Consider the following 17,012-nt stretch of genomic DNA (forward strand, 5'->3'; position numbering starts at 1 on the left):
AGCAACTCGAGGTTTGAATTTGTTCTTCAACTTGCTGGTCTGTCTGATACTTGCTGGATAAATTGGAAAAAGATTTTTGTGCACTATCAGTATGGAGGCAAAGACGATAAAAGCTTTGTCTCACATGCTTTGGCATGTTGCTAGGAGAGGCTATTCCTCAGAGAGGGACATCATACTTGGACATGGTGGAGCATCGGCAAGAAAGAGGAAGACGCTCAACACAGGTGGCTTGACACAGTGACTGCAGCAATGGGCTCAAGTGTGTCAGGGCTTGTGAGGATGGCACAGGATCTGTTGCTCATAGGGTCCCTATGGGTTATACTCAATTCCACGGCACCTAAAAGCATGAGTATGTATACAGAGCGCTGGCACACAGTACATAGGGAGTTGCAGTGCTAACTCAAAGACATTGTCTCTCCACCAATTTTAATAAACCAACTGCTCTGAGAGAGAAAGATGGACAATTTCCTCCTGCAAGATTTTCAGCCTTGGAAAATCCACTGGAGGGTCAGCTATAAATTGGTTCCAACTCATCAACAGTGAGAGTTTTAATTAGTATGTTTGTGATATCTTACACATTTTCTAATGTGAAATTAAATAATTGTGGTAGTGAGTTAGGAAAAGCACCACTCCCCTGACCACAGGGCAGGGGATTCTGTGAGCAACGGGAGGTGGAAATTTTTTTTTTTTGCTTGTTTGTTTCTGTGTTTATTAGTTCAATTTTTTTATTTTATACAGGTTTACTTACAAAGTTCATAAAGTTAATAGACATTGTTTTTCACACAGGATCTTTTCCCTTTCCTTTACCCATTCCTCCCTCCACTCATCAAATTGTGTGACCTTATGTTGAAGCTCCCCCTCCCTGGATTCTCATACTCGTTCTACAATAATAATGGTCTTCAACAGTTTTTTAACAATTTTTATACAATTTGTCTTTATGAGACTGAGTTAGTAGGTGGTGGAAATTTGAGGTATTTAATAGCTGTGGATACCCAATGGAAGGGAGCTATTGCTACGATAACAGTGAGATGTTCAGGTGAGTGGAGGTGGTCCAGACGGTCCATGTATACAAGAGAAACTTGAGGTAAACACACATGGATCATCCGTTGTGTCCTTCAGAGCCACCATAAAGAGGGCTGCTTCATCCCTGGTGGGGACTGAGGTCTATCTACCAAGCTTGAGATCCTTTACCCTCTGTGATTTAAACGTTGAATGTTAAAAATTTCTACTCATTTAAAACCATTGGACACAGTGGACCAATTTAGCAAAGTGGCAGGATACAAGATCAACATACAAAAATCAGTTGGATTTCTCTACAGTGACAAAGCAAATACAGAGCCAGAACTAAGAAAAACAATACCCTTCACAATAGCTAATCACAAGATTAAATACTTGGGAATAAATTTAACCAGAAGCACAAAGGATCTATTCAAAGAAAATTACAAGACATTACTACAAGAAACAAAAAGAGACCTTGAAAAGTGAAAGAAAGAATATCCCTTGCTCATGGATAGGCAGACTCAATATTGTGAAAATGGCAATACTACCAAAGGCAATTTACACGTTTAATGCAGTCCCAATACAAATACCAATCCCATTCTTCAATGAGATGGAAAGGCAAACTCCAGTTTCGTTTGGAATGGAAAGAAGCTCCAAATAAGCAAAGCACTCCTTAAAAAATAGAAGAAAGGTAGGAGGCATCTCACTCCCTGATTTCAAATCCTACTACACTGCCGTGGTAAAGACAGCATGGTACTGGTACAATGACAGACACATAGATCAATGGAATCGAATTGAGAATCCAGAGATCAACCCATCTATCTATGGTCAACTGATTTTTGACAAGGAGATTAAATCAGTTAAGTGGGGAAACAACAGCCTTTTTAACAAATGCTTTTGGCAAAATTGGAAAACTATCTGCAGAAGACTCAAGCAAGATCCACAAGTGACTCCATATATAAAAATTAATTCAAGATGGATCATGGACCTAGGACTAAAACCAAGGACTATAAATTTCATTAATGAAAAGCTAGGAACAACGCTAGAAGTCCTAATCCACAACATAAATAGTCTTCCAAGTATCCTGAAAAACCCGCAACCAGAAAAAGATAAAGTAGATGAATGGGATCTTCTAAGAATCAAATCCCTACACATATCTAAAAACTTCTCCAACAGGGTTCAAAGGGAAGCCATTGAATGGGAAAAAGTATCTGATAATGACATATCAGATAAGAGGCTTATATCCAGAATTTATAAAATACTTGAGCACCACAACAAGATAAAGGTAAATAATCCAATAGAAAAATGGGCACAGGATATGAACAGACACTTCACTGAAGAAGACATTCAGATGGCTAACAAGCACATGAAGAAATGTTCAAAATCCCTAGCTCTAAGAGAGATGCAAATTTAAACAACTATAAGATATCATCTCACCCCAGTCAGAATAGCAAAATTTAACAGAACAGCAAGCAACAAATGCTGGTGAGGTTGTGGAGAAACTGGAACCCTGATTCACTGTTGGTGGGAGTGTAAAATGGTGCAACCACTGTGGAAGGCGGTATGGCGCTTTCTCAAAAAGTTACAAATAGAGATACCATTTGACCCAGCAACTCCACTACTGGAAATATAGCCCAAAAAGACCATAACTGACATCCAAGCAGATATATGCACACCCATGTCCATTGCGGCTTTGTCCACAATAGCAAGGAGCTGGAAACAACCTAAGTGCCCATCAACAAACGAATGGATAGAGAAGCTGTGGTATATTCACACAATGGAATACTATGCTGCATTGAAAAACAAGGAACTCATGCAATGCTATTCAAAATGGGTGACCCTGGAGGATATTATGCTGAGTGAAATATCTCAGTCACAAAAGGACAAATACTGCATGGTGCCACTGTTGTAAAACAGGACTGACTTTGGGGTTGGGGAGAGACTGAGAAAGATGGGTTCAATAATGTATATTGCATTGAAACAGATGAGGAAGAAAACTGTTTAAAAGGGATATGTGATTAGGTATTTTTGACAGGAGTCTAAAGCAAAGGCTACATGGTGGAGTGGAGCTGGGGGGAGGTTTTGTAAAACAATGAAAGAATTTTTCTTTTACTTTTCCAAGAGGGTAGTATACTAGGGGGGAGGGTTGGGAGGGGAGAAAAGTGCAACAACGAATGAATGGAAATCCCAAGTCCCTGTAAATTTTTACTGAAATTAATAATAAATTTAAATTTAAAAAATCTACTCATTTGAAGTCACTTGCACAGTGCTTACAGATATTTGACATTTTAACATGAACATTAATCAATATAGTAAGTATGCCTGTCATATTAAATATTCTAAGAAATTAGCGTAGATTCGTGTAGATAAATCAGGAAATTGGACTCATGTGTATCTGTTTAGTCAAACTTGACATATTTATTCACAAAGATCTGACTTTTGAAGATAAGGAAACAAAATGAATAAAATGCAAGGTACTGAGTGTGTATCCATATACTCATATACACTCACATGCGCACTCATGATCAAGTCACAGGGCAATCTGCTCTAGGAAATGTCACCTTACCTTGTATGCCTGCTCACTGACAGCTTTGATGTTGGCTTCTCTCCATTTTCCTGGAGTTCCACCAATCACCTCTCGATAGTTCACATAATAGCCAGTGACGTCAACCCCTCCCGTTTTATCAGGTTGCTTCCATCCGAGGACCATTGAATCACGCAAACTTTCAAGACAGGTGATATCATAGGGTGGAGACGGCACCGCTGTGCAATACGAATAGCTTGTGAGCAGGCAGAAACACACTTAGGATTCTATACATTTTTAAACTGGCTGAACTGGTGCCACTCATGAAAAAATCTTTTGAAAAAAACCCTAAAATGAGAAACTGATCAGTAACTTGGCGTTCAATGCGGTATATGAGAAAATAAAATCAATTCAATGAAAATATATGCTGGAAATACTATTCTAAAAATAATATGCTCATAGAGAAGAACTAGTGTTGAAATATGAACAGCAAAGTTATAAAATATCCTAAAAATGAATCTGGTATACGAGGGACAAGTATCAAATATTCTAATTAGTCAATTCTTATCTTACTGACAAAAAAGTGTTAAATCTATTCTGGGAATATAGACTATCTAGCCTAAACTATAGATATGTTGTTGTGTACCGTTGAGTCAGAACCGACTCGTAGCTGGCTTTGCAGTGCATTTTCAGAGACGGTAAATCGCATGGGAGGAGATTGTCCTTCCATGCTTATGATATTTCATTAAGCTTTAAATGGCAACTCAGAGATAAAATTAGTTTTATTGATTTGAATCAAATGAAAGAGAATTTTAAAACCTGAGGATAAATCCAGAACTAGTTACTATCCTGTTAAAATATTATTTCCTTGCTGATTATTTTTTTTTTTTTTTGCATGCACTGAACACAAATATTTCAAAACACTTCACTTGGCCTGTGACCAAGTCTGTCCTGCTCTACTCGCTAGTTCGCTCATCAAAATGAGTTCAAGGACTCTGCAACCAAGTTACTTTAAAAGCCTCCACTGCCATCAAGTTGAAATATGGACAGGATAAAGGATAAGTAAAGGATATGTAAAAGTCAGTTATGACACATTAGAAGACACACAGAGTCAAAATTGGGCGGCGATTGTGGTGGACACGGATGGAAGAATGTGAGGTGGACAATGAGAGGTGAAGACAGTGATGGAGACAGATGAAATGTGTTGTTCATCCAGCGCTCACCTAGATCCTTCTTCTTTTTCAGTGGGTCAGACTTACTTTTCCCCTTGGGAGCTGCTTTCTGTGGTGGTGATGGGGGAACCTCTTCCTGAACTGTGTCACTTACTTTACTCACTTCCGTTTTGCCCAGTTCGTGAGAGCTACTGGGCGGTGCACATTTGTTAAGTTTGCTACCAAGCAAAGCATCTTTCTTAGAGGTGGGCTGGGGGGCTTCATGCATGCCCCCCTGGATGTCAGTTAGTCCACCGGGCGTGTCACTCAGCTCAGGCCTCGCATCTTGGGACACTGCTGCCCCTACAATTGCCAGATAACAACAAAAACACTTTGAGCCTGGAGATAGCAGGAAGTGCTCTTAAGAAGACAAAGAGAAGAACATTAGGACAGAAAATACAGCACAAACAATGCTGGGTTCAGAACAACCACCCAGATTCATGAGAAATAAGGAAATAATACATTTTTAATTATTTACATCAACAAACATTTCAGCTTCTCCAGTTTGAGGAAAAAGAACAGAAACACAGAACAGGAACCACTTGGATCGGCAGAAATAGGGTTTTTTTTAGTATTTACAAGAAAAAGCAAATTTCAGACATTTTGTAAAAGATACAAACTCCATTATTCAACAGAATGGGGAGAAAAAGGGACCAAAGGTACACAAAAGACATCATATAAGTGATCTTGATTTTATAACAGATTTACATACACTATAGCAACAGTAATGGCCTGTACCTCCCAATCTCAAAGAAACAAGGTCACTATTATCCATCTTATTATCCTTTCCCCCCAAAATATCATGAGGCAATTCCAACTCATGGTAATACTCTATAGGGTTGTTCTAAAAACTGAAATAACATAGAAACAAATTGGCAGGCCTTTCTTCTGCAGAGCTGCTAGATAAATGAAAACTACTACCCCTTAAGTTAATGTTATAATCCATCGAGTTGAAGCTGACTCATAGCTGACCCTCTAACAGGTTTTCAGAGGCTGTTGCATGAGAGGAGATTGCACATCTATTTCCTTCAGAGCAGCTAGTGGACTTACCCAGTAGGACACCTTTAGGTTAACAGCCATTGCAAACCATTTGTTCCATCTGGGCTGCCTTCGTTTTAAAAAGAATGCTAAAAAAGACATACTGAATGCCAGCTAAAGTAATGGAAATAATATTAAATATTTTTCTTTTTAAGTATGCAGTATTCTATCTGGTGTTTCACTTTTATTGTTCTGAACTCTCTGGGCCCCTTTGCATACTTCCTCCAAGACTGAGAGGTACGGCTTGCACATACGTAGAATTGCTTTGTTACTGGCTTTATTCTGATGACTGCTTTGCAAGCAGAGATGAAGCACACGGTTAGTCAACTGCACGTGCTGTGTATGACTCTCACAGTTTACTGTTAATGTGCTGTTAGTGCAAACAAGCATGCTCTGTCGCAGATGAAATGACTTTTTAGATGCAACGACATGTGTTACGTATGATCTACTGCTTTATGGTATCAGGTGTTTCCTCACATTCCCAGGACGAGCATGGAGTTAGAATGGAGTTGCACACAAGTGCTCATGGGAAATGTCTGATGAACTTGAACTTGTGAAGATGAAAGGCTACAGAGACTGGACGGTGATGATGGTCTGAAAATGACAGCTATAGGAGGTTAGCGTCACCTGGGCCCAGGCACTGACTGCTGAGCACGGAGCCGTCACACAACACTAGCAGCATTAAACGATTTCTGGAGGGAGGATACCTTTCTGGTAACTTAGAGAAAGTAATTTTCGCCATGCAAAATGGTAAGAAACTTACCAATAGCAGCCTTCACTTCTATAGCTTCTGAGTCCTGTGAATAGTCACTGAGTCCAGCTGCATTAACGGCTCTGACTCGGAAAACGTAACTCTGACCAGTCACTAACCCATGACAAGTAAATCTAGAAAGAAAGACATTTTCATGAATGTCCTGAGAGAACTGTAAAGAGGTCCAGGTGATGTAAGTGTTTTTGGCAAGGAGGGAGCTAAGGTAATCTTTCAGACTCCTGTTCAGGAATAAAGAAACCTGGTTTGACCTTAAATATGTCCCTGAACTTTTTTGAGCTTCTGTTTGCTCTATGAAATGGGGACTTTAATACCTGCCTTGTAAAAATTCACCATGATTTTAATAAGCTCACATTTCATAAATAAGAACTGGGGAAACTATGGTGGTGTAATTTATAAGGAATCACCCTGTCAATCCAAAGGTGGTGTCTCTGGCGGCCCGAATCCATAATCGCTCTGAAGGAGGAAGATGGGCAATCTCCTCCTGTGGAATTGACAGCCTCAGAAAACCCACTGGAGAGTCAGCTGTAAGTTAGTTCCAATTAAATGGCAATGGGTTTGAGTACTGAGGGGTTTTGAGAGTATTAATAACACTACTCATGGCTATTTCAGACCTGTGTCATGGCTAAATGGCATTTGTTCGCTGCATGCCACAGACAGCTAGGCACCATCTCTCCATCTGCCCAAAAATGGATACTAGAGACTTAAAATATGGCAAAAAAGGAAATTCAGATCTATCACTTAGAGGATCCAATAATGAACAGTGAGTCCATGGACAACCTCACACATAAAATAATCTTTCTTTTTACTCATGCTTTAAAAATACAGTTATTACATGACTCACTGTGACGTTTTACTCTTCACCAAGGACTAAAATAAAAGGAAATGTCTGATGACTCAATTACCTTTAACACGATCACATATTTAATACAGTAGCATGACTAAGGCCAGTCCTTTGGGTCAGCTTAGCTCAGTAACTATTTACTGAGCATCTCAGGGAACAGGACCGTGCTGGGGATTGAAATAGATTGAATAGAAAGCAATGAAACCAGAACTCAACAAACAGAAATAGAAAACAAAGGTGGTACTTGCCCAGCCGAATTTAAGAACCAAGGCAAGGTTCAAACTCCATGAGCTCCATCATCCCGCTTTCCTCCATAATCAAGCATTCTCACTGGCTCTCACCACCCAAAAACACCCGTCTGGGAGCATTCTGCTGCTTCCCCAATCTCTTCCTATTCTGATGCCACATGTTTCTTCAGATAGTCTAACTTCTTGAATGATTTGTTCAGCCTACAGACTGAATACACTTGGGGAAAGGATAGTGTAAATGCACATCTTCCTTGATTTTAATCCATTGTATATTCTCTTCCTCTATGTGTATAACAGCTTCTTGATCTAGGTATAGGTTTCATGTTGTTGTTGTTGTTGATTATCATCAAGTCATGCATGACTCATAGCAATTCCATAAACAAAAGACTTGAGGCCTTTCTATAACTACCATTTCTCTGAGTTTATAGAGTTTCCTCTCCTAATAACATAATCAGAATAGAGGGGTAAAAACAGGAAAGTAATATAAAGGGGAGGAGGGAATCAAGACTAAATTCCAAAATCAATCTCCACAATAGACTATGTGCTTCCTATTGCCAAAGGGGCCCTTTAGAGTAGTGAGAGAAAATCTTCACCCTGGAACCCACAGTGTCCCTTTTCAGCATGAAGTAGCTAAAAGAACACGCCGTCCCCTTTTCCTTATGAATCAGGGTGAAGTCTCTCTCAGGGAGGAGTGATAGGGAATGGCAAAGGACACACTGACAAAGGAGATTAATCAGATCTGGCTTTGACAAGCACTGTGACAATTGGACAATTAAAACAGACTTTCAAGGGGGGGGGAAAGAGGAACGAACTGGGGAGGAGGGTAGAGAAAATAGTGCAACAATGAGTGAATGGTAACCCAAAATCTCTGTAAATGTTCATTAAAATTAATAAAATTTAAAAAAGATATTTCAAATAAACTTACTGCATAGCAGACAGTGTGTATTTCTAAATATTTAACATGACATGTAGACTTTTTTGAAAATGCAGATTCTGGGCCTCAGGAGCTGGGTATGTGGACAAAGGGCCCCGTAAACTGAACCGCAGTTAGTCCCGTGTGTCAAGTGCTAGCCAACGTCAGAAGTAAGCACACAGCATGCCTGACGGATTGACTGGAGTAAACTGGCTTTGTAGACAGGGTGGGCATATTGTGTCAGAAATGTCCCAAGTATTCTGGGTGTCAGGCCCCCGCAACCACGCGAACCTCACATTTCCTCACTTCTTGCCCTCCAAGTGCAGCACTGGGCCTTGAGCAGGTGATTTCCTAATCTTGTCTAAAGGAGGTAACTACAGTACCCTCCAGCTCTGGAGAGAACAGATGCTGCCCAGGGCCTCTCCCTGCTACTTGGGGGTTTTTGTTTGTTTGTTTCTAGATACTTTACAAGCAAATGGTGGTGATTTTTTGGTGGTTGTTTAAATGCTGTAGGTGTTGCCTTCAAATTTATAGTTTATTGTCAGGATCTTTAGACATTTATGTGAACTATCAAGCATAGTTCTGAGATTCATTTAAATCCTCATGAACCAATAAAGGATAATTTTTTTATATGTGAGAAAAAATGAAAATGCATTACATGCAGACATGTTCAGTTTAGAGTCACCATTGACAGCCTCTGTGGGACCATCATCTGTCTGCACCACTTTGCTTTCCATCCCTCTGTGACCCCTGCTCTTTACTCCTCCAGGTCCCCAGCTATTACCGTGAGCCCTTGACCGGGTTGTTGTTACAGGGCTTCCACGTGCCAGAGCCCACAACACTGGACTCGATGTAGTACCCCACCAGCTCTTTCGCATCCTTGGACTCCTCCCAAGTCACGACCACCGAGGTGTCTGTGTTCCTGCTGGGTATGATGCTGCCAGGGGGCTTGGGGATGTCTAGAAAGAGAGGAAGACAGTGGTCAAACCCAGGGAGGTTTCAAAAAATCCACTCTTATCTCACACACACACACACACACACACACACACACACACACACACACGTACACATTATATAAGTAATCATGTCTGTCATTCTAGAATACATCTGATAAAGCAGAAAATATACAAAAGAAATGTTTTAGTTTATAATGGTAAACCAAATACTCATTAACCCACTAACTATAAGAAAAACTATCATTGTATAACCAACCCTTAGAGAAATTTATTTCTAAAAAAATTGTTATTTAATGAGTCTAGTAAAATATTCAATTTAAATGTATAATTTAAAAGAAGATTGTCACCATTTTTACTTCTATATCTATACATAATATATGTAAATCTATATACATGTAATAAATCTATATAGAGAGCTCTGGTGGGGTAGTCTATAGGAAGTTGTTTTACTACTAGCTTAAAGGCCTAGCATCTCTGGCAGTTTGAATCCACAGGCTACTCCAAAGGAGAAAGATGGACAATCTCCTCATATAATTTGTAGCCTGAGAAATTACTGGAGGGTCAGTTCTGAGTCATTTCCTACTTGACGACAATGAGAGGGAGATTCACACACACATGTGTATATGTATGTACATATTCATACATACATATGCATGTATCTGTATTACACAGAGATACATACATATATGTGTATATGTATGTATTTCAGGCCATGATCTTTCCGATCACTTGCTGTGTATCTGAGAGCTGGACAATGAACAGGGATGATAGAAGAATTGATGCCTTTGAGCTGTGGTGTTTGGAGAAGAGCACTGAACATCCCATGGATGGCCAAAGAACAGATAATGTCTTGGAGAGGATGCAGCCAGAGAGCTCTTTGGAGGCAGGAATGATGAGGTTTCACCTCACATACTTTGGGCATGTTGCTAGGAGGGGCTATTCCTTGGAGAGGGACATGATGCATGAACAGTGGAGGGTAGACCAAGGAGAGGAAGACCCTCTACCATGTGGATTGACACAGAGACTGCCACAATGGGCTCTAATGTGTCAGAAAGTGTGAGCATGGCACAGGATAGGACAGGGTTCAAATATGTTGTTCATAGGGTTGTACTCGACTCAACGGCATCTAACAACAAATGTGTATATGTATACAAATATACACATAAATGCATACATGTACTTGTGTATGTATATGTATACAGATACAGAAACAGTAAGTTGTTTTCAATTTCTCTTGAAGTGAGATAAGTCGACAGTCGCTTAACTTAGCCTACACTTACCAAGCTTGTCCCCTACCACAGTCACCTCTGTCGCCTCCGAGGGCTCCCCAACTCCAGCAGAATTAGCACAGCGAACGCGGAAGCTGTAGGATTTCCCTTCTGCCAGATCGAACAGGGCAAAGCGAGGGGACTTCACAGGCAGCTCGGTGTTCACCCGCTGCCAGTTTTGCGTCTCTGCTTCACACTGCATAAGAGGGACAGCCGGTGAGGAGACAGCAAGGCTGCCTGGGACACTGTGCGGGTACAGATCGGGCTGCCCAGAGTCTGCGTTTGTCAACACCCTGCTGACTAGCCTGGGAGCTACTAAGTGCAAAATGGCAGATGAAGAGTCAGATGTCAAACCATCACCAAGTTGATGCTAACTCACAGCTGCCCTGGACAAGGTTACTAAAGCTGCCATCTTTATGCAATGGAGCCCTGGCAACATAGTGTGTTACACATTGCACTGCTAACCAAAAGGGCAGGTCAGCATTTCGACTCCACCAGCAGCTCCTGTAAGGATGTACAGCCTCAAGATCTGATGGAAGGCGCTGTGAGCTGGAATTGACTCCACAGCAGTGGGCTGGGGGACCTTTAGGAGCAGACTGCCTCCTCTTTCTCCTGCAGAGAGTAGTGGATTTGAATCACTGACCTTTGACCTTTTAATTAACCACTGTGCCACCAGGGTTTCTTTCTGATGATTTCATGGGATTGTCGACATTAAATATGCCTTTATACTGTTTGATAAATAAACTGCTTTGTTGGTTTTTTTGAAAGAAATTTTCATATAACACTGGTTTACTGACAAATTCAGATATATTGTTTTTCCACACCAGATCTTTCCCATTTCCTTTACCCACCCCTCCCTCCACCCATCAAATTGTGCAGCCCTATGATTAACCCCCTGCCCATCCTACCCCCTCTGCTCCTACTCCCCCCACCTTGGATCCTCATACAAGTTTTATTAATTACCTTTCTATTTCTACAATAATGGTCTCATGCAGTATTTGTCCTTATGGGACTGAGTTAGTTCATTTAGCATAATGCTCTCCAGTTCCTCCCAAGTCAGGTAGTAATTTTCAAAATCGTTGCTCCTGTATGCTGTATAGTATTCCATCGTGTGAATGTACCACAATTTCTCAATCCATTTGATTGTGGTTGGACAGATAAAATAAGTTGTTATAATGTTAGAGTGGTAAGACAGTGACTGAGATGTGGTAAATAGTAGCTATTTACATTTCCTCTCAAAGAAAGGAGGGCTGGGAAGTGATGAAGTCCTGATTCTGAAAGAGCTCAAGATAGAAGAGATCTGAAGGGAAGCGCAGGGAACTGTGGTGACATAGCTGGTAAAAAGCTGCACTGCGAACCTAGAGGCAGGTAATTTGAATCCACCAGCTGCTGTGCAGGAGAAAGATGGACAATCTCCTCTTGTGGGGTTTACAACATCTGGAAATTCGCTGGAGAGTCAGCTGAGTCAGCTCCGACTTAATGGCACATATCTGCAACAACAACAAAAAGCTGGAGCTCGGGAAACCAAGACATCCACTTTTCTGGCTTAGAGTAAGTTTGCTAAGCGCTGACATGCCCTACCTGGTGGTCGACCTGCAGCTGAGCACCAAGCTGATGGCAATCCAGTTAAACTGTGGGGAGAAGTGCTGTGTGAAGCAAAAGCCTCATCATGTTCCACAGCATTGTGGGTATGGAAATTCCACAGATAAGAACAAGTGAAGCATTTCCCATGTGAGTGTGATCATAAATAGAAACAGCTCATCGGAATTCTTTGGACTCGGCTCAGGAGGCCAACCTGACACCTGGACAGCTGCTCAGTGTAGGTATCAGCCACATCAGGGGGTTCGGCGTGTGCCCTGGGTCCAAGACAAACCTCCCCCTACTCAGTCATGAATGCTTCCTGCTGTGGAACATAACAACAAAAACAACAACAGCATTCCCTTCTAGGAGTCGCTACAAGCCATTAGCACATTTGACTGCTAACCCAAAAGTCGGAAGTTTGAATCTCTTGATATAAAGGCCTGGTTATCTACTTCTCAAAACTTGGCCATTGAGAAGAGAGCACAGGGCTCCTCTGACATAAGTGGGGCCGCCATGAGGCAAGGTTAGCAGTTCATTTGGTTTGGTTTCCATTCTCTGAGGGGTGCTGAGGTGTTGGTGGAAGAACATTTAATCACATATGTAATATGGTCTAGGGAAGTTATAGGCTTTTATGGAGAAATTTGTTTATGCAACTGGAGGATGTGTTCAACAGAAGCCACAACTGACTCATTTGAAGAAAATGCCTCCGTGGTAGGTTGCTGCTGTGTTATTATTATAGGAAAGGGGGTAATTACTGTCAAGGAAGTTGTTTAACAACGCTTTCCTAGGGAGTGTTTCAAAGTGATTCAGAGAGGCTGTGCATCAAACACACCAGGAAGTGAAAATTTACTTTTATTGCCTTTTATTAAAAAAAAAAAAGCCAAAGATGCTGCTTAGGTTATATTTTAACTAAGTATGAGATCTAGAATACAGGGGAATTAATGTAATTATAAATTCTTTTTGGCAAAACCACTTTTTCAGAAGGTATCTATATCAGACATTGAAGAAATGATGCATTTATTGGTACCAATTTGCTATGGATAAGAAAGAAATGAGCTCTGGTGGCTTAGTGACAAGGAGTTGTGTTGACAGTCCAAAGACACTCAGTTCGAATCCATCAGTTGCTCTGCAAGAGAAAGATGGGCAGTCTCCTCCCATGCAATTTACTACCTCTAAAAATCTGCTGAGGAATCAGCTGTGAGTTGTTTTCAACTTGATGGAATACTATAACTGTTGTTGTTACAACAAGAAAGAAAAGAGGAATGTGCTTCAAAGACATGAGTTGTGTATTCACGTCAAGGAAAAATAAAGAATAATGGGAACTACAGACCTAGTATTTTTAGCTGTAGTATAATTTCCTCAAGGGCTTATTATTTAAAATAATGAAAAAGTCATAATGGCATTTTAATGCTGTTACCTAGGATGTGAAAGCTTACACACACCTATTCTGCAGTAACTGTCAGAGATGAGAAGTGTCAGATTTTATTTAAAAATTAAAAAGCACAGTTTGTCTTTTGCTTTTCAAGGAGAGGAGCGAACTGGGGGTAGGGTGGGTGGGGGTGGAGAGAAAAGTACAACAATGAATGAATGGAATTCCAAAATATCTGTAGATGTTCATTGAAATTAATAATAATAATAATAATTAAAAAATTAAAAAAATTAAAAAGCACACAATTTTGTTGCATTTCATTGTTCCAAAATGGTCCATACTTAATGGCTAACAAGGGAGTTTTTATTCTCATAAGATAAAATCAGTGCTCTTCTACTTCAGTTTTTAAATTATATGTTGTTGTTGTTGTCAGGTGCCATCGAGTTGAGAAAGACCCATAGAGTGACTCTATAAACAACAGATATGAACCCTGTCCTTTCCTGTGCCATCCTCATACTTCCTACACACTAGAGCCCATTGAGGCAGTCACTGTGTCAGTCCACCTAGTTGAGAGTCTTCCTCTCATTTCCTTCATCAAGCATGATGTCCCTCTCCAAAAGAATAGCCTCTACTAGCAACATACACAAACTATGTGAGGCAAAGTTTTTTCATCTTTGTCTCCATGGAGCACTCTGACTATACTTTCTCCAAGACATATTTCTTTGTTCTTTGGGCAGTCCATGGATGTTCAGTGCTCTTCTCCAACACCACAGCTCAAAGGCTCAAAATTCTCCTTCTGTCATCCTTACTCATTGTCCAGCTCTCAGATGCACCAGAAGAGATCAGAAAGATCAAGGACTGAATCAGACGCACTTTAGTCTTCAAATTTACATCACCGCTCCTCAATAATTTTTGAGATGTTCCTGACTATAGACTTTACTAGTGCAATATGTCTCCTGATATCCTGACTGCTAATACCAAGGGTGTTGATTGTGGATCTTCCTCACTTTCAGCAAGCAAGGTTGTGCCATCTGCATAATATAGGTTATTGATGAGTCTTCCTCTGTTCTTGATGCTTCATTCTTCTTTATAAAGTACAGCTTCTTGATTAATTTGCTCAACATATAGACTGAATAGGTATGGAAAGAGAATACAACCTGACGTATTCCCTTTTAATTTTAAACCATGTACTGTTCCCTTTCTTGGCCCACACAACAGACTCTTGGTCTAGCTATAGGTTTTGCATGAACACAATTAAGTACTCTGAGATTCCCATTCTTCTCAATGTTAGCCATAACTTGTCATGATCCACCCTGTCAAATACCTTTGTATAGTCAATAATGCACAAATAGACATTATTCTGATATTCTTTACTTTCAGCCAGTATCCATCTGACATCAGAAATTACATCCCTGGTGCCACGGCCTCTTCCAAATCCTGCTTGAACTTTTGGCAGTTCCCCTATCTATAAACTGTTCTAGCCATTTTTAAAAATTATCTTCTTGCAGTATTCTTCTTGCATGTGACTTAATGATACTGTTCAATAGTTTCCACATTCTGTTTTATTACCTTTCTTGGGAAGGGGAACAAATCTATTGGCCAGATAGCTGTCTTCCAAATATCCTGGCATAGTCTAGTAAGTCCATGCAGGGCTGCATCTCTTAACCGAAACCAAGTCAACTGGTATCCCATTGATTCCTGGGGCCTCATTTTTGCCATTGTCTTCAATGCAACTTCCACCTCCTTTTTCCTCCTGCTTATACGGTACTTCCCAAAATTTTTCAATGTCAGTCAGTTCTTTTTGGTACAGTTACTCTGGGTATTCCCTCCATCTTCTTTTGATGTTTTCTGGGTCATTCAGAATATTGCCTATGGCATCCTTCAATATTCCAACTAGAGGCTTAAACTTGTTTTTCAGTTCTCTGAGCTTGAGAAATGCAGAATGAGTTCTTTCCTTTTTATTCCCCAATTCCAGCCCTCTGAGTTCTTCCCTTTTTATTCCCCAATTCCAGCCCTCTAAGTTCTTCCCTTTTTATTCCCCAATTCCAGCCCTCTGTACATTCCATTATAATACATCTTCCTCTCAAGCCGCCCTTTGAAATCTTCTGTTCAGATCTTTTACTTCAGCATGCTCTCTCTTTGTTTTGGTTTCTCAACACTTTAGTGCAGTTCTCAGAGTCTCTTCTAGCCAAGACTTTCTAAACAAGTTAAGAATCCTCAGTTTAAGGAAATTCTCTTTAAATGCCTATTTCCGGGAGCAATTATTCTGCTGGCAGAAAACTTCCTGTGTCTTTAGACACTGTGGTTTGTAACTAGGGCACTTCCTTCACAGAACTTCCTCTCCAGTCTGGGATCTTCTCTACTTGTTAATCATTAGTACTTATCAGAACCCCTACTAAATTTGGGTCTAGATACAGAGTTATCTCTAATTCTTATCCATTCCACATGGCTCAGTCCCTCACTGCAGACTGCCCTCTCCTATGCTACAGGATCCCCTTCATAGCACAAACCATTAACAAATTTTGCTATTAACCAAGAGGTTGGAGGTTTGAGTCTCTGCAGAGGAACATTGGTATAAGGGCCTGATAATCTACTTCCAACCTCCCCCCCAATACCTGACAAAATAATTTTGAGATACTTGAGAGAAAGGAATAGCCAACATCTTATATAGTTTTATCATTCTTTATTCCAGTCTACATAACCTGCATAGGCAGCTTATAAGGACTGCTGCTTTCTGCTTTTCCAGCCTTTTTAAAGTATTTCCGCAATCATGGGTGCTCACTCCCTACTGAAAAAGACAAGTAGTAGAAGAGAGGAAAAGCTGATAACACAATTACAAAATGGGCAAAAGATATGAAAAGAATTTCCACAGAGGAAGACATTCAGATGGCCAACAGACACAAGAAGAAATGCTCAAAATCATTGGCAATAAGAGAGATGAAAATCAAAACCACAATGTGACACCATCTCACTCCAGTATCAGTGGCAAAGTTTAACGGGACAGCAAATAATAAGTGTTGGAGAGGACATGGAGAGATAGGAACTCTTATACATTGTTGGTGGGATTGTAAAATGGTACAACCACTCTGGAAGGCAGTTTGGCATTTCCTCAAAAAGCTAAACATAGAAATTCCATATGACCCAGCTATTTCACTGCTTGGAATATACCTGAGAGAATGAGAACTGAGGCACAAATGGAGACTTGTACACCAATGTTCATAGCAGCATTATTCACCATCACATGAACATGGGAATATCCTGAATGTCCAATCACAATTGAATAGAGTAAGAA

At 40.4% G+C, this 17,012-nt stretch overlaps 1 protein-coding gene across 1 annotated transcript in view; it reads right to left on the bottom strand.

Annotated features, from left to right (window-relative positions):
* MYOM1 (myomesin 1) overlaps window positions 1-17,012 on the bottom strand; it is a 244,358-nt gene that overhangs the window by 110,749 nt on the left and 116,597 nt on the right. Inside the window, exons 13-17 of the mRNA XM_006891423.1 lie at window positions 10,783-10,966; window positions 9,331-9,505; window positions 6,536-6,657; window positions 4,747-5,037; window positions 3,566-3,762 (exon numbers count right to left, since the gene is read on the bottom strand). Of these exons, the coding sequence (XP_006891485.1) occupies window positions 3,566-3,762; window positions 4,747-5,037; window positions 6,536-6,657; window positions 9,331-9,505; window positions 10,783-10,966 (969 nt within the window). The remainder of the gene's footprint in view (window positions 1-3,565; window positions 3,763-4,746; window positions 5,038-6,535; window positions 6,658-9,330; window positions 9,506-10,782; window positions 10,967-17,012) is intronic.

The sequence above is a fragment of the Elephantulus edwardii genome, unplaced genomic scaffold (genome assembly GCF_000299155.1).
Source record: "Elephantulus edwardii isolate Elephantulus edwardi_28Jun2011 unplaced genomic scaffold, EleEdw1.0 scaffold00097, whole genome shotgun sequence".
Classification (NCBI taxonomy): domain Eukaryota; kingdom Metazoa; phylum Chordata; class Mammalia; order Macroscelidea; family Macroscelididae; genus Elephantulus; species Elephantulus edwardii.